General features: G+C 41.9%; 1 protein-coding gene across 1 annotated transcript in view; it reads right to left on the bottom strand.

The window, feature by feature from the left end:
• LOC111160972 (transient receptor potential cation channel subfamily C member 5) overlaps positions 1-27,741 on the bottom strand; it is a 128,836-nt gene that overhangs the window by 20,652 nt on the left and 80,443 nt on the right. The window contains exons 4-6 of the mRNA XM_022524385.1: positions 26,649-26,788; positions 21,459-21,781; positions 9,380-9,575 (exon numbers count right to left, since the gene is read on the bottom strand). Of these exons, the coding sequence (XP_022380093.1) occupies positions 9,380-9,575; positions 21,459-21,781; positions 26,649-26,788 (659 nt within the window). The remainder of the gene's footprint in view (positions 1-9,379; positions 9,576-21,458; positions 21,782-26,648; positions 26,789-27,741) is intronic.

The raw sequence follows: 27,741 nt of genomic DNA, 5'->3' as shown, positions 1-27,741 counted from the left end.
GGGGGGGGGGAAGGGCAGGGAATCTCAGCTCAGGGAAATGGAAGGCCCCGAGTCTCTAGAACCAAGGGAAAGACTCCTTAGAGGCTAGCCCTCTGGTTAGAAGTCAGGAGATCGTCTGAATCAGTGAATCAAGTAGAAGGATAAAGCTGAGGGAGTCCAAAGTTGGGGGTGAGGAGTGTGCATCCAGGTCTGGGGGGGTTGGAATGCAGGCAGGGAAAGGGGTGGGTATAGTATTGTGATAACTTTGGATTAGAGACACCTGCCAGTGCCATTATTAAGAGTGTGCCCTTGGGTAAGTCACTTTGCGCTCTGGGCCTCAGTTTCCTCACCTATAAAATTGAGTTAATAATAGTACCCACCTCACAAAGTTGTTGTAAAAAATTTAATGAGAAAATATGTATGAAACGTGCTTTGTATTGTGTCTGTCATATAATAAGTGCTCCATAAATGGTAGTTATTATTGATGGTAGTTATAATGATAATAGATTGGAAACAGTTGAATGCCTATCAGATTAATTAAGTCTGTTGGTATCCTAGATATTCATTGCATGCTTATTACTGACTTCTCCAAGCCTTATGGCACTGAGAAAGAGCTCGGCTCAGGCCTAGAGGTGGAGTCAAAGGGCTTGTCCGAGGTAAGGTCCACATAAGGCAAGGTAATTAGCCTGGGGTGCTATGCTGAGTCAGGTGGATGGCAGTATAAAGACTCAGAGTGGAGATGTGAGAAGCCATAAGAGCAGACCTCATCTTTTAAAATTATTTTCCTAAAGGCAGGCTCTGAACTTGTTCATCCAGCTCCTAGAGGTACGATTTCCCCTACATGCTTCTCCTCATTGCTGGGGCGTAGTCCCTATTTGCACAGGGAGGACATTATTCCCATTTGAAGATATTTTCTTTAACTTTTTAAGAAGATTTTATTTATTTATTTGAGAGAGAGAGAGAGAGAACACAAGCAGGGGGAGCAGCATGCAGAGGGGGAGGGAGAAGCAGGCTCCCCACTGAACAGAGAGCCAGACCTGGGGCTTGATCACAGGACCCTGGAATCATGGCCTCAGCTGAAGGCAGACACTTAACCAACTGAGCCACACAGGTGCCCCCCATTTGAGGATATTTTCATGGGAAATCAAAGAAGAGGCAGAAAAGAAAGAAGCCATCTCCTATACCCTTGTTGCTTTCAATCAATACCAGGCTGATCCTTGCTGATGTGCAAACTCTTTCCCTGCTAGAAATGAGATCTGAAAGTTATCTGCCTTTTTCTATCTTTCCAAATTTGACCTTCAAGTCTCAGCCCCATCTGTCTTTCATAAACCAACCCCACAACAACCTGATCAGAGAGGTACGGATAGGTTGGGTTATAGCCAGACAAATGGAAATCACTCTAGGTCTTTCAAGCAGAAAATTTAAAATGGGGATTAGTATATCAATGATGGAAGAAATAAGAAGCCAAACAGGACAGTGAGACAGCTCAGAGAGTTATCAACTCAGCAGCTATAGGAATCCCGTCTTATCCCTAGAGTTGGAAGGACAACTGGAAGAGGTGGTAAGTAGTATTACCAGAGCCCAGAGATGGGGTATCTGGTGGGAGCTAGAGTGAAGATGGGGATGCCTTGCAAAAGCTGGGGCCAAGGAGAAAGGGGATACTTGGTGGTAGTTGGACGTGAGCCCCATGGGAAATACAGCTGCTGCTGGTCGTACCACAAAACGTGGGGCTTGGGATGCAGAAGAAATATCCAAGCTCCTCCCTTTTTTTTAAATTTTTTAATTTTTTTTACCTTTGGGTTGGTCAAACCCACCCAGAAGCCAAAGGGCGGGCTCATACAAAGCAGAGAAGGAAATGAACAGAATGGGTCTGAGAGTCAGAAGGAGAGAAAAAACCGTAATTATCATCCTTTTACAGAGAAGTCATATGAGGCTGAAAGAGGTCAAGTTGCCTCAAACCACACTATAGTCCAGGTTTCAAATTCAGGCAGTCTGACTTCTCCTATGCCCATTTTCTCTGTAATCACTGTTACTATATAATCATGATAATACTACTATTATTATTTTACCCATGTCAGACCTCTCTCTCTGAACTAGACTTTAAGCTCCCCAAATGCACCAACTGTGTCTACCTTTATATCACTTAGAGCACCAAGTCCTTGTGTATTTTTCAGAACCTACCAAGAAATGTAAGTTGTTCACTGATCTGGGATTATTAGCAGGTCTTCATAGTTTCCATATCAGCCAAAGTGGGGGCACTATTAAAACATCCTTGGTGGTTCTGAATGTCTGCTTTCTTGCTAGTGAAAGTTAGCAATCCCAGATCAGGTTCCAGAGAATCATTTGGCAATAGGGAAAAGCACAAGCTACAATGAGAAAAATCAATGTCTAGGTTGCTTGAGGGTATCCCAAAGGAAAGAGACAGTTACTAAAATTTGAAATGGCTCTGCTCCAATGTCATAAAATTTCTACAGGTTGAATCGAGCAGCTCCTTCACCTGGAAAGAGGCTCTACTATCCCTTAGACTTATAGCTTCCATAGTTTGGATTGTTTTGTGGGACTGAAAGCTAGCAGGGTTATGTTTTTTTTAAGATATTTTTTTTATTTATTCATTTGACAGATAGAGATCACAAGTAGGTAGAGAGGCAGAGAGAGAGGAGGAAGCAGGCTCCCTGCTGAGCAGAGAGCCCGATGCGAGGCTCGATCCCAGGACCCCAGCAGGGTTATGTTTTGTTCTGTTTTCTTAAGAAGCAGTTCTTGAGAGCAAGATGATGGATACAGGTATGTTAGATAAAGTATCCATTTTTCTGATGCTCATGAAATCTTTGGTCACCGGAACTGACAGGACAAGTAGATTGGTGGTTCAGGGTTGCCGTATAGCTAGGGAAGATGAGAAAGTGTGCTGGGGACTTGGCAGTGAAAGTGAAGTTCAGGTGCTTCCTGGCCTCAAGGTCTATGTGATGGGGTGGCAGTTCCTTCCATGGATGAGTGCTGGTGTCAGACTCCCTCAATTCAAATCCAGGTTCTACCACTCTTTAGCATAGGTTATCCATATCCTGGGGATAATAAAGTTTTGTAATATAGTGTACTATCTTCATTTTCTCCTACCTCTCTGGTGGTTCTTTCTCAATCACCTTGGGTGACTATCCTGTCTTTTCAACTTCTACACACTAGAGTTCCTCACATTTGGATCTCTTCTCTTTTGTATCCACACTCACTCCCTTAGTGATTGTTCTGAGTCCCATGGCTTTCAATGTGACTCTCACATAGTGACTCTCACATAGTGACTCTCAAATCTCTTCTTTCCAGTCTGGACCTCTCTGCTAGACATGTAGACCACTGCCTGTCTGAAATCTCTACTCAGATGTCTAACAGCCATTTCCAACTCCACATGTCTAAAACCTAACTCTGGATCTCTGTCCCAGGCTTAAGCCTTCTCCTTTACTACTCTTCCCCATTGCAGTAAGGGAATACCCTACCCTTCCAGTTACTCAAGCCCAAAGTCTTGATATCATCCAGGACTCCTCTGTTTTGCTCATACCCCACATCTGATCCATCAGAATTCGATGTAGCTTTGAAATATTCCTAGAATCTGGCGACTTCCCACCATCAGCTCCTATTTTGGTTAATGCAGTGACCTCATAATTGGTATCTCTGTCTTGGTTGCTGTGCCATTTCTGTCTTTTCTCAATCAGCATATCCTTTAAAAATATTTTACTTATTTATTTGAGAGAGAGAGAGAGAGAGAGCGAGAGTGCACAAGTAGGGGAGTGGCAGGCAGAGGGAGAAGCAGGCTCCCTGCTGAGCAGGGAGCCCAACACGGGGCTCGATCCCAGAACCATGGGATCATGACCTGAGCCAAAGGCAGATGCTAGTCTGACTGAGCCACCCAGATGCCCCTCAGTCAGCATATTCTTATTCAAGTGTAAGTCAGATCATATACTTCCTCTGCTCAAAACCCTTGCATGGCTCCCTACTTCACTCAGGGTAGAAGCCAAAGTCTTTACAAAGGTCTCCCAGACCCAACTCAGCCTGTTGTTGACCCTTATTACCTCTCTGAAATCATCTCCTACTTCTCTCTGACCTGTAAACTCCATTCCAGTCACACTGGTCTTCCCAAGGCTGAAATCAGAGAGTCAGCATGGCTGAGCTCTTATCTCGAGGCTCTGGAGAAAAATCTGCTTCCAAGTTCATTTAGATGGTTGGCGGAACTCACTTCCTCATGGTTGTAGGACTGAGGTCACCACTTTGTTGCAGGATGTCAGCTGGGGGTTGCTCTCATTTCCTAGAGGCCACCTGCATTTCTTCCCATGTTTCCCTCCATCATCAAGCCAGCAATGGCACAGGAAACCCTCCTCACAATTCAAATCTCTAACATCTTCTATTGTTACCACCTGGAGAAAACTCTGCTATTAAAGGACTTATATGATTAGATTAGGCCCATCTGGATAATCTCCCTGATTAGTAACCTTAATTACATCTGTAAAATCTCTTTTGCCACGTATGCAATGTAATTACAAATGTGCCATCTCATCATATTCACTGTCCTCTGATGATTAGCGCAGGAAATCTTAGGGCAACATTTTAGGATTCTGCCTACTACAGTGAGATTCAGACTGTTTAAGAAACTGACCAATCAGGGGCTCCTGGGTGGCTCAGTCAGTTAAGCGGCTGCCTTCAGCTCAGGTCATGATCCCACAGTACTGGCATCGAGCCCCATGTCCAGCTCCGTGCTCCACAGGGAGCCTGCTTCTCCCTCTCCCCACTGCTGTGCTCGTGCTCTCTCTCTCTTTCTCAAATCAATAAATAAAACAATAAAAAAAAAAAGAAACCGACCAATCGGAATGTATGCCAGCAATAGCACTGGAACAGAAGTGTGCAAAATACCTGCTGTTCCAGGCATCACCTTTCACCTGCTGGATTGTGAGGGGATCTAGGGGCATCCCAGAGGGAACAGCTGGAGTGGCAGCTATTTACCAACAGACATGAAACTATTTCAATGTCTTCCCAACTGGTTGCCCTATCAGTGATTAGTAGTTGGTTATCTGCCTGGTCAGAGGGTTGCAAATCACCATGTAGTGTGCAAGTTTTCCTCTTCTCTGTGCTTTGAAAGTCTGAGGTTGGTCCCGGGTGACTGGAGGTGGGCGGGAAGACCAACTGCCCCCCTTGGCACTCCCGGGTGTGCGATGGCCCTTTCCAGCCTTGTTTATTGTCTTTGCCATGCTGGGATTGTTTTGATGAATGTCTTCATGGGCATAGCTGTCTTTTGCTGTTGGAGACTTCATCCATTATCTGAGACTCCAAATGCTGCCACCCGGGGGAGATAATCAATTGTATGTATTTGGGCTCTCCCCAAGCCTCACAGCAGATGTGGCTGAGTGAGGCAACTGCTATTTACTTAATCTAAGCTTTAGAGTGAACGGTAGCCAGAGAAACTGAGGGTTCTTAGTAACTTGCCACACGAGGCTATATCGCACAGATCATTACAAGCCTCATGTTTTGTGAGGACCAGCCTCAGGCAAAAGAGATTCCCCTTATAGGTGAGTTGGAGGTAGGAATAGGGCCTAAGGTAAATGAATGTTGTGGGGCTTGTCTGTCCCTCTGACCTTGTGTTTTCCTAAGGGTGAATTTGATGAAAATGGTCTCAAGGGCAGCTTCACTTGATGGAACTGGGCACATACACATGGGGAACAGCCGGGACAAGGTGGGTGTGTTTAGAGAAGTGTTACAGAGAGAAATAAACAGCTTAAGGAAGAGAAAAGCCTAAACAGAGAAGAGGAAATCAATGCTAATCACAAACAATAATATAAAATGTGGCCTGCTTTTTGCCTGATGATGCTGGCTGGGACCACAGAGCACAGGCCTGGAGTGATCCTTGCTTCCCTGTATCTTGAAGCTGACTACCTATGACAGCTTTGGAGCCTCCTCTGGCTTAGATATATGTATTTCTTAAGAGCCATATCTCTACTCCACCAGCAGCTCTGTACCCTGTGCAGAGCATCGAGAAGGAGCTTGACCTTCCAAGGGATTGCTATTAAACGGTGCTCCTGAGCCCCCTCTTATGATGTACACAAGATATATTCCCAGTAAAAGCATGTCAACAACTGAGCCTCCACTTAGACCGAGTCAGCTTGTTGATCCCTTTTGAAGTACGAGAGACTTATCTTCAGTGGCTTCCCTTCCTATGACATTTCCTCCATATCAGGGCCCTTCTACACACTACGTTGACTACAGAAGTGGAGATGTTGCAAGTGGAATCAAATCTGCTTGCTTGTCTTTACTGCTCAGACAGATCCAGATGTTTTTGTAATCAGTTTGCTCAATATCAGGACCCCCCTGGATCCAGTTCCAAATGATAAAGACACATTACCAGAAGATCCCAAAGTAGGAGGTAGTATTCAGAAGGGTTGGCCATGAGTCCATAGGTATGAGATAGTATAGACCCTATTCAGGCCATCTTCCAGCAAACCCTCACCCCTCAGCTCCCAAGCTCTCTTCAAGCTAAGCTGTTTTCCTCAGGTACAATAGTCAGTTACATTAAATCACAACTTGCTACCAGCAGGTGGTGACAAGGGAGCGGAGTTGATCATTTCCACCCTTCCTAGCAAAATGTCACTGAGCTCAGTGGGAGACAACACAGACCTGTATTAGGTGACAAGAAAATCTCTTTTGTTTTCCACTGCATTAGGAGTGATCAGCTGCAAGACACCCAGGGAAAAAATGACAAGTGCCTCAGCATGAATATTGCCATCTTTGGCAGGGTAACAGGATACTAGGCATGGGGGTGGAAAAATAACCCCCTGAGATTTTAGGCCTGTCCCCTTTATTCAGACAGACTTGGAGTGAGCATAGATCATTCCAGAGTTCTTATTCTGGTTGGGTTCAAACTACTGAGAGAGAGAAGTATAAAATGGAGTGATATCCCATTTCAAAAGCAGCAGATGAACAGCATTTCAGAGCTAGAAGGGACCTTGTGAGTTTAGCCTGTTCATCTAGGCATCCAGACTCACAAGATGGCAGAGACAGCAGGGATTTTAAAGACCACTGCATCAGACTTGACCAGCTGGTGCATGAAAAGGTGTTCAGCATCAGTAATCATCAGGGAAATAAATGTAAGTCAAAACCACCATGAGCTATCATGTCACAGCTGTTAGAGAAGAGCTATTATCAAAAAGATAAGAGATAACAAGTGTGGTGCAAATGTGAAGAAAAGGAAACCCTGGTGCATTATCGGTGGGAATGGAAATTGGTGCAGCCCCTGTGGAAAACAGAATGGAGGTTCCTCGAAACAATTAAAAATAGAAATACCATATGTCCTAGCAGTCCCACTTCTGGGTTTATAACCAAAGAAGATGCAACCATCATCTTGAAGAAATATCTGCACTCCCATGTTCATTGTGGCATTGTTCACAACAGACCAGACATGGAAACAATCTAATTGTCTCTTGACAGACAAATGGATAAAGAAAATATGCTGTGTATATATACAACAGAATATTCCTCAACCATGAGAAAGGAGACAGTCCTGGGGGGATGGAAACTGGAGGGCATTATACTAAGACCAATAGTAAAGCAGAAGAAAACCAGTATCATCTGATCTCACTTATATGTGGAATCTGAAAAAGTCAAATGCAGAGAGAGAGTAGAAGGGAGGTTGCCAGGGGTTGAGGGTTGGAGGAAATGGTGAATATTGGTCAAAGGGTATGAATTTACAGTTAGAAGCTGAATAAGTTCTGGGAACTTAATGTCTTATATGGTGACTCTAGTTAACGATATTGTATTGTACACTTGAAAGTTGCTAAGAAAGTTGCTATCTTAAATGTTCTCACCAAAAAAGGTCATTTATGTGAGGTTATGGATGTGTTCACTAATGTTATTATGATGAACATTTCACAATATATATGTATCAAATCATCACATTGTACACCTTAAACCTACCCAATGCCATATGTCAATTATATCTCAATAAAGACAATCCATTTCAACCCTCTCACTTTTCGGATGAAGAAAATGAGGCCCACAAAGGGAAAGTAAGTTATTCAAGGTCACAGTTATAAATAACAGGACTAGGACTAGAGTTCCTGGTCTTCTAACTCCTAATATCTTTTTTCACTATACACCAGCACCTAAGCACCTAAAATCTAAACCATCCTAATGGGTACTTTCATGTTCTGATTTCTTTAAACTGTCCAGTGAGAGATATTCTACAAACCCATCTAGAAGACTACATGGCGTTGCTATTTATGATTAGGAAATTTCTCCTAATAGATAACTCAAAAGCCACCTGCTACAACATAAACCCACTTCTCTTTGGTCTGTCCTTAATTAAAATGGATCACAGATGTTCACTATCACCAGGAATATGTAAGAAATATGGACAATATGTGTGCGTACCTATGTGTGTAAAAATGTGTGTATATTTATGTATATATTTATATGCATACTTATATTTATATAACCAATAATTTAAGCTGTTTTTTGTAGGCTAGATGATTCCTCAGTGGCAGAACAAATCTGAGAAATGATATCAATGAAGGAAGAGAGGAGTCAGGTCTTTTCATCTGTCTTCCATGCTAGAGCAAAAACTTTTAGCAACAGATAGACCCATGGGGTTGATCTATTATCTTAATATGAACTAAGCATCCAAATCCACTGATTCTCAACTAAACAGGATCTCAGATAGCCAGAACTCCTTTACTAATACTCCATTTCTAAATATGATAGGCAAATCATAAGAAAATACACTAAGGTTTGATACTTACTTTGGCATCAAAAACCAGAGCAGGGCCTGGGCTGATCCCTTGTCCTATACCTTCACCATTTCTCGTTTAGGGTAATATTGCTGATCTAAATGGTAGCACGATGGTCAAAAAAGATTCAGTGATTGACTCTACTAAAGTGGGTCGCATAGTGGATTGTAATTACTCATCTATACTTGATCAAAAAATAGTCAGTCTCTGTCTGAGAAGTTTGTCTTTGGCAATGGAATGCTCAGTTTTGTGAGGAACATGTTTGCAGTGAAGAGGGAAAGAAGACCCTTTTGCCAAAGGATCCAATCAGCTCAATCCACCCTGGAGATTAGTGGGGCCAGACTGTGCCCATACCTCTCGAGCTCTCCTTTCTAAGGCAAGAAAATGGATTCAGAGTTTTAAACATATTTTTAAGAGGCTACCAGAAAGTCCTATTAACTAGAACATCCTCTTCTAGATGACTGAGATTCAATGGACTCAGATTCCAAACCGAGCTGCCTTCGAGAGAAACAGTTCACTCTAACAACTGGGAAAGCTAATGGAAAATACTCAACGCAGACACACTGCTTTGTTGAACTTCCAGTGGGCTCTGGGGCCAATGTGACCACTCCTGCAATGAAGCAATCCCCCTGTAAAGCAAAGGTACTCACGGCAATAAGCTGATAGGAGTTGTTCATCATGGCAATCAACATGTTCAGCAGCACAACTAGGGAGATGACGTTGTATGTCCCAAACATGGTAGCTCCCACAAACTCTGTGAACTCGTGTCTGGCTTTTACATTGGTGACATAGAGATTTAAAAGGCCAAAGACAGACCAGAAGAGCGACTGGAGGGTTTCGAAGAGCCTGAAAGAGGTCGAAGAGCAGGTTAGTTAATTCTCTAGGAAGGGCAAGAAAAAGAGACAGAAAATGTGAAGGAATCTGCTTAAAAGGGGCCTGTCAGATTTTGTCCCAACAGGGAGACTGATGATGTCACACTATTTTGGTCTCTTTCCCCACACAATGCAATCAGGTGGGTTCATTTGTTTGTTACCCTTTCTGTCTCCTAGGCTTTCCCCTTCCACCTGGAATACCTTCTTTCTCTTCTCAGTCTACACAGAGCCTATGCTTTTCTAAGAGTTATTTCCAGGGCTCCTTCCTTTGCCAAACTTTCTCTTTCATCTTGAGACCATGTGATTTTTCACCTTCCTAGTTACATAATGGCAGTAAATGAGTAGTTAAGAATATGGGGCTTGGGTTAGATTGTTCTGGGTTAAAATCTCAGCTATGTCACTTGCTAGTCGAGTGAATGTGAACAAGTTACCATTTCTGATACTTCTTTCATGCTTCTGACAGTGCCCAGGGGGCTGCTAAGCTCAGTAGAGGAGCTTAGGGATCCTTGAACTAACACACTGTGTAGATTATTTTAAACACTATGTTAACTAACAATTACCGAGAACTTACTATCTATAAACATGTTAAGCACTTTTCCGTACATGATCATTATTATCCTTATAAAACTTTATTGTTGCGGCTGAGGAAACAAAGATTCAGAGGTCACTCAGCTGTAAGTGCTGAGCCAAAATTCAAATCCAATTCCATCTGACCTCCCCAAACCACTGCATTATTTTATATTAGACGGCTTTACAAATTGTTGTTTCCTCTTCTAGTCTCCAAATATGTAAGTTTGCAGTGATATGTTTTCAGTGTCTAGGGTTTCTTTGACCTCATATTCAGAAGTCTGTGCTGGTAGCAATAAAAGGCAGCCAACTCTGGGTAGCAGAAATCAACAATTTCTCAAACACACAGATGAGGGGCAGAACATAAGAAATGCTACTTTTAAGATTTGATGCCCTTTTTCTATGGCTCAAAATATGTTGTTTCAATTTTTTAAAAAAATTTATTCATTTAAATAAACTTTTTTAGAGAAAGACAGCATGAGCAGGGGGAGGGGCAGAGGAAGAAGGAGAGAGAGAGAGAGAGAGAGAGAGAGAGGCAGACTCCCTGCTGAGCACAGAGCCTGATGCGGGGCTCAATTTCACGACCCTGAGATCATGACCTGAGCCGAAATTAAGAGTCAGATGCCCAACTGACTGAACCACCCATGTGCCCTCCATATATGTTGCTTTGGGGGTACAATATATTTTGAGAGGCTTAGGCATTTGTTCTTGGGTTCACTTAGAGGGTATGTGGGAAATGTTTTAACGATTGCCTCTATCTGGAAGTGGTCTTCCCCAAATCTTTGCATGACCATCTCCCTAATGTAACTGGAGTCTCAGCTCAGATGTCACTTCCTCAAAGAAGCTTTCCTCGGTCACGCTACCAAAAGTAGCTCCACCGTTTTTTTTTCTTTGTCTTATTTTAAAAGATTTTTATTTATTTTAGAGAGATAGAGTGAGAGAGCAGGAGCAGAGGAAGAGGCAGAGGGAGAGGGAGAAGCAGGATCCCCACTGAGCAGGGAGCCTGGCGCAGGACTCAATCCCAGGACCCTGGGATGATGACCTGAGTTGAAGTCAGATAGATGCTTAACCGACTAAGCCACCCAGGCATCCCGTCTCATTTAACATTCTTTGTAACATGTAAAACTCCCTAAAATTATAAGAAGTAATTTTTCATTTAAATGTTTATTTTCTGTCCATCCTCACTAGAATGTAAACTCTAGGAGGGCAGAGACATACAGCTACTCTGTACCTGGCACATGATAGGCACTGGATAATACTTGTTGAATAAATGAATGAATACTTATTAGCTATTACTATTACTGTTCTCAGTGGATTAAAGTCTAGAAGACTCCAGTCCCATTGACAACTGCCCAGCCAGTAGGCAGCACCATGGGGTTAGTCATTTTGATGAAGGCTGTGCTCTGTCTGCTCTGGTCTGACTCTCATGGAGTCTCTTTCAGGGCTGTCTGGGCAACATGCACATGGCCCTTTTCAACCAGTTGCATGGCTCTTCTCTTTATCATCATAGGTAACTTCCATGATTTTTCCAGCATCACCTGGCTAGCCTAGAAGGAAGAAATTTGCTTTTTTTTTTTTTAGAAATTTGCTTTTTATCTGATGAAGATAAGTGCCAGCTGGTGAAGCATTTGAGGAATCAAAAGTAAGATGAGAGACTGGAGTGCAGGGGGCCGGTTGGCACAAGAACCAGAATATGGCAAGTCAGATTTCAGGATCCAAATTTCCAGGAGAGACTAAAAGTCAGGGCCAGGAAATGCAGTGCATTACAGAGCCAGGCAGAGGATTAAAAACAGGAAAGATAAGGGGCTCAGGAGTCTGGTTCTACTAAGATGGCACAACCAGGATGTGCCAGGGGCCACCTGAAATCCAGACAGATGGGAGGCCAGCAATGGCACAAGCAGCTAGCTGGTAGCTGGAGAGCAGAAGCCAGGGTGGGTATGGTTCAGAAAAACAGAAAGGAATTGCAGAAAATTGGAAAGGTAGTTTGAAAAACCAGGGTCTGGAAGTTGAATGACCTCGAGCATAGAAAACATTCAGTAAGGGGTGCCTGGGTGGCTCAGGTGGTTTAGTGTATGCCTTCAACTCAGGTCATAACCCCAGGGTCCTGGGATCAAGCAGTCATGTCATCCTGGATTTCACATGCCCATTCTGCGATTCCCCAGACTTGCAATTTCTTATTCTATCATGCATTTCCTAAGCTTCTAACTCTGGATGGAATGCTCCTGCCATGCTCCCAACTTCTAGCCTCCACTTTCATCCTGTCTCCTTCTTTGCCCACCTCTTATTTGTCCTGCCCTGCCTCCTTCCTTATGAGGCTGGGTTAGATGTCCATCTTTTGTTCTCCCACAGTACCTTAGCCTGATTCCACAAAGGAATATATCACAGTTTAGTGACAGTATAGGGGAGTGGCTAAGAGCAAACTTTTAGACTCCTGCCCTTACCAACTATTTGATTGGAAAACTTAAATACCTTCAAACTTCAAGTTTCCTCATCTCTAAAATGGCTTTTTTAAATTTAATTTTATTTTCTCAGTGTTCCAAGATTTATTGTTTATGCACACCACACCATAGTTTATCAGAAGGATAAATACTAATTACTAACATTTACTGTGCCCTTGTTATGTGTCAGCCACTATGCTAAGTGCTTTGCTTATCTTGTAATATTTGATTCTTGGAATAACCCTACGAAATAGCTACTATTTATTTTTTTTTTTAGATGAGAAACTAAAGCGAAGAGTGGGCACACTGGTAGGAAGTGGCAAAGGTAGGATTTGCACCAGACTCTTTTGGTCCCAGAGCCCACATGCTTAACCAATTTTTCCCATTACATAAGATACCATATATGATGCACTAGGCACAGTGTTTGGCATAGGCTTTAAAAATGACAACTATTTTGCTGAAACAAATAATTCATTCCATGTTAATAAAAATGGCAGCTATTCTAATTGTTTACTCATATTCTTCATTAGACTATGAACTTCTTGAGGATAAGGACACCCTCTTAGTATCCTCATTGGCTGGCACATAGCAGTTGCTGAATACATGTTTGTTGAATAAATCTGTTAAAGATGATGGGAGATGTACCCATGGGAGAAGTATTAAGGAAAGTACAAATAATTGGCACCCTCCTGTGATAAGAGTAGCAGGAAGGCTGTGAACTTAAAATAGGGGGAAAAGCAGGAGACAATCAACAACAATATTTAAAACCTGGCCAGAAACATAAAGAACCCTTGATGGGGACTGAGTTTGTATCCATGCAATAAGATGGGACAATATGGGTTGAATGCTGGGTAGAGAAATCTCTATTGATTAAGTAGGAATAGCCACAAATGAATGGAGTTGGTCTATGAGGAGGTCCCAAGTGACCTGCTCTGTCACTGCTACGACCTGCTATGGCTTTGTATATATTCGTGATTATTTCAATTTTCCACAAATTTTGTATAACTTCACAAAACAAGTCTTACACCTGCATCCTTGGATAAAAGAACAGACTGCAGCTTGTATGCCTGGATTGAAATCCTGACTCTGCCACTTACAATCTGTGTGACTGGAGACAACCTGTGTAACTGCTTTGTACCCTAATTTCTCTATGTGTAAAATGGGTAATAATAATAATGCCTATCCATTTTGAGTTTATTTTTATGTACGGTGTAAGAGAATGGTCGAGTTTCATTCTTCTACATATAGCTGTCCAGTTTTCCCAGCACCATTTATTGAAGAGACTGTCTTTTTTCCACTGTAATTTTTCCTGTTTTGTCGAAGATTATTTGCCCATAGAGTTGAGGGTCCATATCTGGGCTCTCTACTCTGTTCCACTGGTCTATGTGTCTGTTTTTATGCCAGTACCATGCTGTCTTGGTGATCACAGCTTTGTAGTAAAGCTTGACATCAGGTAACATGATGCCCCCAGTTTTATTTTTGTTTGTCAACATTTCCTTAGCGATTCGGGGTCTCTTCTGATTCCATACAAATTTTTGGATTTTTTGCTCCAGCTCTTTGAAAAATACCGGTGGGATTTTGATCGGAATGGCATTAAAAGTATAGATTGCTCTAGGCAGTATAGACATTTTAACAATGTTTATTCTTCTGATCCAAGAGCACGGAATGGTCTTCCATCTTTTTGTGTCTTCTTCAATTTCTTTCATGAGTGTTCTGTAGTTCCTTGAGTACAGATCCTTTATTTCTTTGTTAAGGTTGATTCCCAGATATCTTATGGTTCTTGGTGCTATAGTAAATGGAATCAATTCTCTAATTTCCCTTTCTGTATTTTTATTGTTAGTGTATAAGAAAGCCACTGATTTCTGTACATTGACTTTGTATCCTGCTACGTTGCTGAATTGTTGTATGAGTTCTACTAGTTTGGGGGTGGAGTCTTTTGGGTTTTCCATATAAAGAACAATGAATACTGTTACGCTGAAAATAAATTAAAAAAAATAATGCCTACCTCATAGCATGGTTGTGAGGATTAGATGAGTTAATTCATGTAAAACTCATTTGTACTAGTGTCTAGACATAACATTCAGTAAATATTAGATACTTTCATGATTTTTGTCAACCTTTACATTTCTTTATTGTCTTTATAGATTGTCATCCATTTGGATATCTAGTTGTACATAGCTGCAATCATAGTGTATACAATTTTTGTGTTTTTAAGAGTTACACATTTGGGGTATGTTACTTTTTGTGTATATATAGAATCTGCACGTGTATCATTTTAATAGCTGCCCAATATTTCACCCAGTGAATATTAAGCCTGTCTTGACATTTTTATCAATGCTTTTGATAAGAATAGATGGCAACCTTCTAAGATCTTCAGATGATACAAGACTGGGAGCGATAACTAATAGATGGAATGACAAGACCAAGATTCAGAAAGGTTTCAAAAGCATGGAGTAATGGGCTAGAACTAACAAGAGGAAATTTAATAGGGATCAATGTAAAGCTTTGTTCTTGGGCCAAGTGCCCAAATTCAGGATGAGGGATGTAGGAGAAATGCCAAGGATTTTCTCTGACAGCAAGCTAAAAGTGGATCAGCAGAGTGACACTGTGCTAAGTGCTTTGCATGTGTTAATATTTGATTCTCAGATCTTCAGTATGGCCAGATATGAGTACCATATGAGTAGGGACAGTGCAGACGTAAATCTAGATTGAAGATAGGATGGGCATATCAAACATCATTATGTCTTAGGCCTCTGTGGTAGGTACAAGGCTTCTAAAGTGGGGTAATCTCAATCTGGTGGGTGAAAGAGTGAACAACGACTAACATACAAGTTATATTGTCACAGAGATGTGCTTAGAATGCCATAGGAAACAAACACAGAAGGAGACTGTAACTGAGAGTGGGGTTAGAATGGGTAAGAAGAGACTTAGAAGAGCAGGTTATTTTTCAGCAGAGGCTTGAAAGATGGGTTAGAGTTTTCCAGGCTGGCCAGGTGGGGATGGGCATTCCAGCCAGGCGGTGGGGATGGGCATTCCAGCCAGGCAGAGGGAATGGTGTGGGATGTGCAAAGGCCCATAGGCCAGGATGCTCTCCTGTAGTTGGGAAGAACAAGGTGTTGCCTATGGGGAAGAGGAATGAGAAGCTAGAAAGGTGGGCTCCAGATTATCAAGGTACTGTATGTTGTGGTAAAGAAGTGGATTTTACACTGGGGAAGATTTCAATACCTGACAGGTATGAAGCTGGGTGGTAAAAAGATAAGACTGGTGTTTAGGAAGAAACTTCTGTAACGCAGTTGGGAAATTGTTTGGAGGAGAAAGAAGACTCGAAGCAGGGAGACACGGTGGGTGGGGGGGGGAACAGGGTGGGGGTGGGGGGGGGGGGTATGGGGGTGGGGGGGGTAAGGGGGTGAGGTGGGGTATGTGCGCATGCGTGTACGTGTACGCACCCACGCACGCACACGTGCACGAGCCCGCACCCACGTGCACTCATGAGCGCGCATATGCGTAAAGGCTAAATTCAAGAGAGATTTACCAAGTTCAGCTGCAGGACTTGGTGAGAGACTGGACGAGTTGCGGATGGTAAGAGGGTAAGGGTCATAAATGACTTCTAGGATTCTGGCTGGTGGCATTTAATAAGATGAGGAATTGAAGGGGAAATAGGTTTGGGGTGGGGATATGGAGATATCGGAATTTAGCTGTGGCCATTTTGTGCTTGAAACACCGGGGGCACAGCCATGTGCGTTTGGGAGGTATCTGGAATTGAGGGCTGGAACCTCAGAAAGAGACATAAGATCGGCAAGTTAGCTTCTTGCCACTTCCACTGTTTTTCTTTCTCAGGTTCTATGCCCTCAGAATGCTGATGCTTTCTCGGTTGCTTCTCTTAATAGTAGATGAAGGCGAGGTGTCCCCACAATGGAGTACTAGACTTAAAACCGCCGATAGTACGGTCATGTGGTTGTCAGTAAGGATGGTGAGGTCTTCCTGAAATGTGTGCCTGGGAAAAATATCTTTTTAAAAAAAATTTTTTTTAAAGCCAAAGAATAGCAAAGGCGTCTCTGGAGAATCAGAAGGAAATGGATGACAATAAGTCGACGGCATAGTTTATGTCAGATATATAAATGAGCTTGCTTTCTCTTTGTCTTAAAAGATGAGTTTTCCTGATGCTCTGACCAAATAGTGTATATTTTAGCAGGTATTATAAATGCCGGAGTTGATGTTTAAAGAAAAACGTTAAGCTGAGCCAGACTTCCATGGAGGAAAAAAAATCAACACCTAGAAGAAAAGTTCAGGTGGTATTACTGCTGATTTGGCTCCAGCATGACAATGCTTCTTTATACCTGATGCCCCAAGGTATAATTTTGAGTGTGCCAGGTCCCCATTCTTGTTTATTGTCCCTGCTGGGCAAGCGATGGGAGCAGAATGTAAGTTGGCAACAGGGGTATTAATAATGACTATACAAACTTGCAAGAAGGCATTTCATAAACTTCTTCAACAGAGTTTACATGAAAGAGCAATAGACAGGGGACCTGGCCTCCTGGAAGGCACCTCACATTCAGATGTTCAGTTCTGTTGCACACTTTGATGCGAACAAATGCAGCCTCTTGGTGCTCAAACTACCACAGCATTGCTCTTCATACTGAAAACAGGTTGATAGGAGTTCTGCCTCTAGAGTAATGCAGGAGAGGAAGCAAGGCCTAGCCAAGAGGCACTAGCAAGGTGACCGGTTGCCGTTACACATTCCTGGCTGGCTTAACCAAAAATCCCACTCTCTTCTCATCAACTCATTTGACTTATTTTTTTCCTTTCACATGAGTGTCATTTCCCCATGCAAGATTTTCCCTTGAGTTCTGGGAAAAGAGGCAGGGGGTGTGGCCTAGTGGAAGGGGTGGGGACTGAAAATGGGCAATGGAGTGAGCCAGCGTTTTTCAAACTCTGTTCATTGGTACGTCATCCTGGCCAATGCATTTGGGGTAATCTTTCCTTACATCGTGGATTCACAATGAAGTATCTAAGAAGACCCGCAGTTAAGAAATCCTTTAAAATTTGTTCTAGCATTTCCAAAAGTCAATGGATCATATTTATGTCTCTTAACGTCCCCGTGAACTGTGGTTATTTATAACCCATTTTAGGAAATGCTGCTAGAAACAAATAATAGGGGTAGGCTACATAGCATTGTTTTTTCCCCTTTCTATTGGTGCAACTTGGGGGTGAGCAGAAACTCATTTTTTCCTCTGGTCTTTGTTATTGAACACATTTCTAGGACATCTGAATTGTGTGGCACTGAACTGCCTTAGTTTATAGGATTAAGGGAAAAAATGTAGTTTAGTTTAATGACTAAAACCCTCTCATGAGCTTGGGGTCATTACTGTGAATACCAGTGTTGAGTGGCACTTTCCAGAACTGGGGGGTTGAGATGGACATGTTACAGGACATTGAGTCTAGGGTAAGCCCAGGACCTCTCTTGGAATCTAACAAATTTCCTATCATGTGCTTATTTTCTTCTTGTTTGTTTCCCCTAACAGTGATTTGTCGGAAAATAACAGCCATCTTGGAGGCTTGAAGGTCCTAAGGAAGGAGACGTTGAGTTTACAAAGAAAAGGTACACAAACTCCATGTGTCTGGCAGCAGTGGACTCATGGACAGCTTCATGAGCTGCCTCCTTGTGTCTCAAATGGGAAAGGGAGACATTTCTGATCCCTGCTAAGGGACCTAAACTAATCCCAGAAGGTGAACTGATTCTAATCTTGCCTTCAGCCTGTCCCGTCTCTAGCTTACTCCTATGAAAGGACATATAGATGTCACTGGGAGGTGCTCATGGGCTTTTATTGTAAGCCCTGTCTATGCTCTGCTTTGGCCTATGGCCCAGGGAATTTGTCCCTCCCAGCATTCCATCTTCTATTCCACACTGTGTGGACTCAGGCAGTCATACTGGTTCTTATGAAGCATGCCCCATTAATATTGCTTGAAGGGTGGATTTGCATGTGTTCTGTCTTGGAATACTAGGTAGGAGAAACACTCCCCAGTAGGGTGTAATGTCCATCCCCACAATGCAATCAGGCAAAAGGGATGCAACCACTTTGCATAAGGCCTGTTCAAACATACCAGTTCTCCTATAAACTTTTACCTTAATTCCATCAACTCCTATGGTCTTACCTCCAGTCTCTATTAGGATTTCACTGACAGGCGTTGGTTTTGTAATACTAGATAGGGGAGGTTTTCCTCAGCCAGACATAATATCCATTCCCATAAAAACATTTAGGTAAAGGAGACACAGGGTTTTTACATAAAGCCTGTTCAAACATTCTAACTTTTATGATCCTATTGACACTTACATTTTTAAAATAAGATTTTATTTATTTATTTGAGAGGGAGAGAATGAGAGAGAGAGAGAGTACACAAGAGGGGAAAAGTCAGAGGGAGAAGCAGACTCCCCGCTGAGCAGGGAGCCCGATGTGGGACTCGATCCCGGGACTCAAGGATCATGACCTGAGCTGAAGGTAGTTGCTTAACAAACTGAGCCACTCAGGTGCCCTGATGCTTACATTTTTAATTTTTTACTTCTTTTTAAGTAAGCTCTATACCCAGAATGGGGCTTGAACTCATGATCTTGAGATCAAGAGTCACATGCTTTATATACTGAGCCAACCAGGTGTCCCTATCCTTACATTTTTATATTTTCTCAATCTTAACTGTAGCCTGAGTCAGGGCATCACCAAGGGGTTTTGGTATTACAGTTAAGAGGAGTTCTGTATGAATGAGTCCAGAAACTTCTCTTTTCCACCCTCTAACCATTTTACCCACTCTTGTACAGAAGACTTTGGGTTCCCAGCTAGAGTTTGAGCCAAGGAACCCTGATCTTTTTGTCAGTCTTTAACTTATTTTGTCCAAACAGTGCCTCAAATGATTGCTGGCTAGGTTTCTCATTGTAATTTTTGCCTGCTGGGTTTTTTTTAAAGTTCTCCAAACTGGGATAAATAAAGTAGACTTGTTTTGGGCCCTTTAATGTTGGGGGACCAGTATGGAGTCCCTTTGGCCATCCAAACCTTTGAGAGTGTTGTGTTAAAGTCTTTACTTTAACCCTGTCAAAGTCTGTTTTATTCATCTCAGTTCTTAATAACCATCTAAAGATTTCCATCCTGTGGGATGAGTCCTGGGACTCTTCTCTGTTTCCTCTTTGTTTTGTTCCTTTCAATATTTGCTTTATTCACCTTATTCCTTAATAACTGTTTAAAAGCTTCCACTTTGTGGCCTCTTCCTATTCTACTGTTAATTAACCTAATTTTTTATTAAGACCCATGAGAGAAAGCTGAGACATCAAATTGCAAAGGTTTCCCAGAGTGTTTTTTGATTTTGCAGCAGTAAGGTTATATGGGGTGCCTGTGTGAAAGGGGATCCTTAACCACAGCATCTACTATGACCTGAGTAATGGGCATATTCAGCAGGCAGATTTCTCAGTCATCTTAAAGTCATTTCCATGTATCTTGCATAGGAAGCATGTCAGCGGCTTCATCTGGGGTATTCCACTTGGCATTGATAGGGGGAATTGAGAAGTCCCCCCTCTCAGGGTAAACACACCCTACAGGGGCTTTTATCCAGTTAACTGGGCTGGTCATTCCCTTAGGAATAGCCTCCTTTGTATCTGGATCACATATAGTCATCTGTGATTGTTTAGTCATGAGCTATGGTTCCTGTATCAACCCAAACATGCCCTTCCACTCTACAGTATTCAAAACCAAAGGCACAGCTCCTAAACTGGTTACTCTCATAATCTGTTTTACTAAAGGGTCTTCAGGAAGCTGATGATATCCACAAAATGAAAACAATTCCTTCATACTGAATTCTCTGGTTTCAGTAGTTTCTTGATTTTGCTGTCCCCCACACTGACCACCTTCTTGGTGACCAGAGGTCTTACAGGGTCCTTCTGTTGTCCTCTACAATTTTTACCTTGAGGGGTGACTTTGAGTCTAGTGGTCCAAACTCAGACTGACCCAAATCTGTGAGCTTCCATGCCTTCTCCAGACACCCTATTGTCCCCAAATCCCCATGTGCTCACCAATCTGTAAGCTCTCCAAAACCTGTCCTTTAAGGTTTTTGTGGAGGCTTCATTGAATAGTCATGATTGATTAGATTCATTGGCCACTGGTTAAATTAAACTCAGTCTTCAGCTCCTCTCCCTTCCCTGGTGGTTGAGGGGTGGGACTGAATGTTTCAACCCTTTAGTCACATAAGGTTGATTCCCCTGGCAACCAGCCTCCATCCTTTGGTTGTTGTCCTAAAGTCACCTTCTTAACACAACAAAAGACACCTTTGTCAGTCTTGGCCCTTAGGGAATTCCAAGGCTTTTAGGAGCTCTGTGCCAGAACCAGGAAGGCCAAATACACATTTCTTATCGTACATCATAATATCCCAGTCTACATTAAGATATTCTTGCATCCCTCCTTTTTCTTTGTTCTTGATTCAGAATATGTAATTTAGCTTTGGTAATCACTTGTTCAGAGGAATAGCCTTGCTCTTTCATTTCCTTGGTTAGTGATGCTTTTAGGAGTGAGGAATTATTTACCCCCTTTTCAAAGATTCCTTTAAAAATATGAGATGCTACCAAAATTGTTCAGAACTAGCTCTTTAGAGGAGTTCCTGGGAGCCCATGTATGTGTCTCTTTCTTCTCTCACCTAACTGCTTCCTCTCTTAGTCTTCTATAGCGAGAAGAAGGTTTGTATAGCGAGAAATCCTTTGGGTTGATCCATAAGTAAGCTTTGTGTGGACTGTCAAGAAACAGTGATAAAGCTATGGACTGACTGAAAATAGAGCAAAGAAAGAGAAAGCAGAAAAAGGCCAGGGAGGGGGATCTTACGTGGAGAAGGCATTATTCTGTTTCTCACATCGGATTCCCTTGCAGTTGTTTGGCTCATCGATTGCTCTGGTCTCATAATAAAAGTAAAGCTGGTTCAATCCATTGGCAAAAGCCAGCAGTACTAGACAGTAGATAAAGAGGAATTTGAGGATATCAAGCAGCATGCGCCCCAAAGAGATCTGCAGAGGTCCTAAGTGGGAGTTGGCTGTGAACAGGGATATGAGACGCAACGAACTTAAAATGTTGGATATTGCAAAGAGCGCTTCTGCAATCAGGGTCGGGTGCCACATTTCCCATTCTTCCCTTGGACGAGAACCATTATACTGCAAGAAACAAGTACACAAGGTGAGAGGTACAGTGAGCATTTACAAAATTTTTTCTTCTTTTCTCCCTGTCTAGTACCCAAACAAAGCCACCAAAGTAAGCATCAAGCATTCATTTATACAACAGACCTTGTGCATGGCACTGTTTGTCTCCCTTCCCCATCCAATCAATATATGATGTTAATAACTCTTTTCCTCCCACTCTCACCCAAATATATTCCCTGCATATACACAGGGAAAAATGAACTTTGAAGCAATCATCTGGAGCAACCACCTGTGGTTTATCCACAGACATTTTCTGAATATGAGTTTACCAGATTGTTGGGGAGAGTCACTGGAACAGAGCCATTGGTATGCCCAAGGTAGTGGGGACAAATTACTCTGCTTCCTAATGAGATTTCAAATCAGATTTACCTCCCCAGTCCCCCATTTCCTTCTGAGTACCACAGACAACTTGTAGTTACTGAAGGATGAGGGATAGGTTCTGCCTCCTCGGTGTGCAATGTTCATCCTGCCCTCCTTGCTGACTTGCAGTTTGGGGCTGCTAGAGCAACCTTAGAGGGCCATTACTCAGTTTTCTGTTGGATTTTAGCAGTCTGTAATGTATTTCATTCTATTACAAATAGCATGTAAGCCTTCCAGGTAGTGAATTTAGTACTGCTCCACATGGTGGTGTAGGCATGTATTTTATAGTTCCTTTGACAACCCTACAATTCCACATGTCCTTCTAGTACAAATGAAGAGCCAGGGGGTTGAAGGAGAGGAAAAGCCAGTATTTCTGGGGTTGGTTACCCATTTTTCAGCCCCATCCTGGACTTCCAGCTCCTGGAACGTTGGGAGCAGCTTTATAGAAAGATAGCTTCACTGTGAGGCCTTATATCCGATTTGGGCTCTGTTAACTTAAAACTGCCTGTATCTCCATTTCACCGTAAAATGAGGATAGTATCTACTCCTGTCCACTGCACAGGTTTGTGATTATGTGTCCATATGTGAGAGAGTGTGTACTCCATAAGGAGAGATGTTATAGAAATACAAGAATTTGCTTATTACCTTCCCCAAGACAGAAGTAGATTTTGCCTGGAATTCAATCCAAAGCATATTGCCTTGAGCTCTCATCTAAATATCACAATTTCTCAGGACTAAATGTAAACAACTTTTCTGAGAAAATGTTGCATTGGGGGCCAAATTATATTGTTAGCATTTCTAAACTGTGGTTTAGTTCCAACAACTGACAAAACTGGTGTTGTTAAAATCATTTGTGTGTATCCAAGAGGAGTTGAGAGAAACCTTGCCACCCTTGTGCTTCCGTTTCAGATGAACTTTAGGTAGCTAATCTGTTTTATATACTCTTGGCCAAATCTTATATCCCTGCATTTTTCCTTCCCAAAATAACAGCACCAAAAATACCCCACATTGGCTGCATCGCTGTGAGGGGTGGGCAACTTCAGGCCTATTTTACAAGTGGGAGAATTGAAATCCAGGTAGCAGAGTGACTTGCTTCTCATCACACAGCAAGCTGGTGGCAGAGCCAGGCCTAACGTTGTGATCTCAACACACTTGGTCTAGTATTATCTCTATTAAATGTTCACTCAAATGATAGTTGATATCACAGCATATATGTTAGATGGGTCTTTAGAAGTTCTGAGCTCTGAGACATGGAGATATTAATAATGAAACAGACCTATATTTTAGAACTAGATATTATCAACTAGAACCTGCACAGCTCATAATTCAGGATTTTCCTCCCTCTATAATCACAGCTGTAAGCACAGGGAAGTCTGGTGCCCAGGGGCCAGTGAATCTGGATTTGTAGAACATTCAGAAGTATAAAAAAGGATTCTTATGGCAAATCTGTGTTTTACATCTTTACCTTTGGAGGAAGATATTATAGAATATGAAAGCAAGGAATAAACTTGGAGCTCTTTTAGCATCAAGGTCAGCAAAACTTTTTCTGTCAAGGGCCAGATAGCAGAAATTTTTGGTTAGTGGGTTATATGGTCCCTTTTACAGCTACTCAACTCTTTGTTGTAGAAATAATAGGGAATAAGTGAACAAATGGATATGGCAGCCGACCAAATTTGGTCTGCAGACCATAGTTTGATGGCCCCTGGTCTAACACAAGTGGTTTGCAAATTGTGTTCCTTGAAGCCTGAAGGTTTAGTAGAAGCATTTTGTAGCCACTCTGAGAGCCAAAGAAAAGGCTTGGAAGATTAATTCCTCAATCCAAATTCAATCTTTGAGCTCTCTCATATATTGAAGTTCTGAATAAGTTTTAACTTCAAGATATTGTTTCATGGAAAAAAGTTAAAAGGCTGACAGCCACTGATCTAGTCCAATCTGCTTATTTTACAGAGGCAGAATCTTAGGCTCAAGGAGGTAGAAGGATGACCTGTGGTAATCTGTATTGTATCAGAACAAGGATTACATTCAGGTTTCCTGATTCTTTACTTAGTGATACTGGGAGGCAAGTAATTTTTCTTATATTCTTTGAGATAGAATCCAGATTGAAAATTGGTCTCCATGTCTTTCAAAGGGGTATAAATTGGAGTCTATCATTTCAGAAGCCAAATATGAAGAGGGCCAGCCTAAGGTAGGGCCTTAATAATAATAAGGACAGAGTGGGAGATTGTGTCTTCAGCCACATACTGGATGAAGAAAGGGCCATAACTCAATGGGTATCAAAGTTCAGATAAGGTGGTCTTGGGATAAATCTAGGTGGTACTATCCTAGAAGACACAAGGATAATTATTCTCCATTTGTAGGATTATCTGGGGGGCACTGAGGGCCGATGTTATGTGTATTTGTTCCTTTTGAGTACTTTGGTATGTGCCTTGCCTTTTGGTTTCTGTTGTTGCAGACCACGTGCAGTGGAATATATATATATCGTTGACTATTGTTTTTGCTCTAATAAAGGATCTTCTCTAAGAACAGCTTATCCTGTGGCATTTCTGTACTGCCTTAGTACAACAGTGACCAGAAATGGTTCAAGGGGCATGGGTACCAGCTTTTGTGGCTTTACCTCATAGAGGTTGTCTCAGCCTACTTGGAGAAGTTCATCTCAGACTAGTATGCCTCTATGGATGAGTAGACCAGACTGACCATTTGCAGTTTCTCATTGCAAATCCAAATCTGCATGTGGCATGCCTTGCTTCATAAATTCTCCTTCTTTTTTTTTGAGAAGAACTCCAACTTTGTGGCAATTGTTTCCTTTGGGTTAAGTATTTATCAGTTGCGAGGCATTTATTCAGCTTAGTATAGTTGATTTATCCTTCCACTATGTGATGGGGGAATTTCTAGCTCCTTGAAATCCCTGCCAGTGAAATTGAATAGGTTATAAAATTAGCTAATGTTGGGAATCTATAGACACATGTTTATATCCCCAAGAGTAAATCCTTTTCTTGATCATTTATTCTAAATTCTCTTGTTTAAGCAAAACCCACCAGTTTCTAGATTGATAATCTGTTGTCCTTCCTGTGAATAACTACCACTTCCAAAGGAAGAGTTTTTTTTTTCCAAGGCAAACAGTGTTACTTAGTCAGCAGAGTGCCAAAATCACATGGATTTCATCCAGGCACATTAACCAGAGAGATTCAAACATTTTCCTCACCAGCTTTTTCTTGTAAGAAAGTTGTAAGTATGTGTTAAATGATCACCACAAGTATAAGGCCTACTCTTTGGCTTTTTTCAAAAATGTTTCATGACTGCATTCAATATTCATGTTCCACATAACTAGCTCCCAAGGTCCTCAAATTTATACAATATGCATATTAAGGGTATAAAAATAAGTTGTTGGAGATTTGGGGGACAGCCATATTTCCATTCTAAAACTCCTTAATGTGGGAGTTAGTGCCAAAAAGCATGACTGACTAGACAATCTTGGAGACTGAATTGTCAGCTTTTCCTCATGCTGGAGGAGTTCAACTCAGGGTAGAAGGAGCCAGCTATTCTATCATCGAATAAGCACCAAATCTGAACCTAGAGCCTGGGACTACCCAATATGAGATGTTGGACATGAGTTATTTTTCAGGATAATTTAGGCTGTACATTATGTGGGAAAAGCATTAAGATAACCTGTGTGTGTGTGTGTGTGTGTGTGTGTGTGTGCGTACACGTGCATGTATTCAATATCTTAATTGGTAGAGAGGCATAGGTTGAGTGATACTCAAAAAGCTGGATTTATAACAGCTTGAATGATCATCCTGGAGCCGGAAATAATAAGGGAGGGAGAGATGATTAAAGATCTCTGTCTCCTGCAGTGAAGTTTCTAGGGTTCCCCTACCTGTCATATGAGGAACACTTGAGGGAAGTGTGAATACTTAGCTTTGAGAAGAGTCAAATCAGCAAGTTAGGGAGAGATGGCTTCACACTGCAAGCACTATTCAGAAAAAGGAACAGCTTTGTTCTGTTTGACCGCACAGGGAAGAAAGATTATTAATGGATGTGTCACAGGGAAAATAATATTAGAAAAACATAAAATAGCACTTTTTAATGAAGTGACAAGTGTTGATGGAGGTTTTCGGAGATTGTGAATTCATTGGGTTTTCTGTCCCTGACCTATGGAAACATCGGTGGACCATCTTGGCAAGGATACTGTAGAAAGGACAAACACCAACTGGGTGGGTGGGTGCGTGGTTGAAGATCCTTCTACTGTCATAGTTTAAGAAGCTAAAGATTCATTTGCAAATTGCTCTATTCTTAAGTGGAAACTACTTACAAACTATTGAAAGAATGTCTATTTATATGGTACTTTCCTGCATGGATTGGACTGTCAAAGGCACTTTCCCCCTAAACTCTTCATGCTCCCCATGATAAAGCTTAATGTAACCCAAATCATTGAGTAAGAAAAATGGCAAACATTCCAATTTACCTTGACATAGGCCACAATCTTCAATGAAATGGTTGCCAGGTAGAGTGAGTTCATTGCAAAATCCATCAGGTTCCACCAGTCATGGATATATTCAGTAAATCCACCATCCCACATTTCTTTAATCTCCCCCCAAATGAAACCTAAAAAATGGAGGCAAGAGGTTTATTTCTAGACAGGGTCAAAATAGTCATCATAGTCATCAGAGTAGGATTCCCCTGAGTAAAGATAGGCAAAAACAATGAATGAATTGAGATCACTGGAGTGAAGCCCCCAGAGAAGATAATAATAATGTGCCTCTTTTTCTTTCCTGCGTCACTTCTCAGTTGTGGACTCACCAAACTTGATAGGCTTTACCCGAAGATGCTCATATGTTACATTTTTCTGGATGCTACTCACTTTTAGTGTTGCTATTATAGTTACTGGAATGCTGCTGCAATTTTGGGTGCTTGATTCTAACCTATTCCCATTTTGAAGTAGGAAATACATTAATTTCATTAATAAACTAGTGAGGTCAATATTATCCTGTAGTCCTTAGTTTCCACCATGTGCTGGAGGGAAAACTTAGTAATTTTTGAGATGAACTAGCTAACTGCCAACTGAATTACTGGATGTTGAGGCTGACACTAGGCAATGGGGCCCCAAATAATTTAGAATCCTCTTTTCTCCTTTCTCCTCTCATTGTGTGTGTGTGTGTGTGTGTGGGAGTTTGTGGAATTCTGCCTGATGACGTAGATGTTTCTTGAATTTTGGAATTGAGAAACCAGTAAAAGGTGTGGCTGTGGTCTAAGGCAGTGCTTCTCAGACTTTAAAGTGCATGTCAATCACCTGGGGATCATGTCGAAATTCAGATTCTGATTCCCTATATACAGGGTGGGACTTGAGATTCTGTATGTCTAACAAGTTCCTAAGTGGTGATGCTGACATTGTTGATTTGGGAATTACAGTTTGAGTAGCAAAGATTTGGAGGATAGTAATGCATTGGAGGGTCCAATGCAATCTAGCCATGCTTGGAGACTACTGGTAAAGTTACTTTTACCGTGAAATGTGTGAATTTCTCAGGTTCCCCTCCCGATTGTAGAATCATTACCCATAT

The sequence above is a fragment of the Enhydra lutris genome, unplaced genomic scaffold (genome assembly GCF_002288905.1).
Source record: "Enhydra lutris kenyoni isolate GAN:26980312 unplaced genomic scaffold, ASM228890v2 scaffoldscaffold80, whole genome shotgun sequence".
Lineage (NCBI taxonomy): Eukaryota > Metazoa > Chordata > Mammalia > Carnivora > Mustelidae > Enhydra > Enhydra lutris.
Note: the sequence above shows the minus strand (reverse complement) of the source record. Positions and strands in the feature narration are given on the sequence as shown.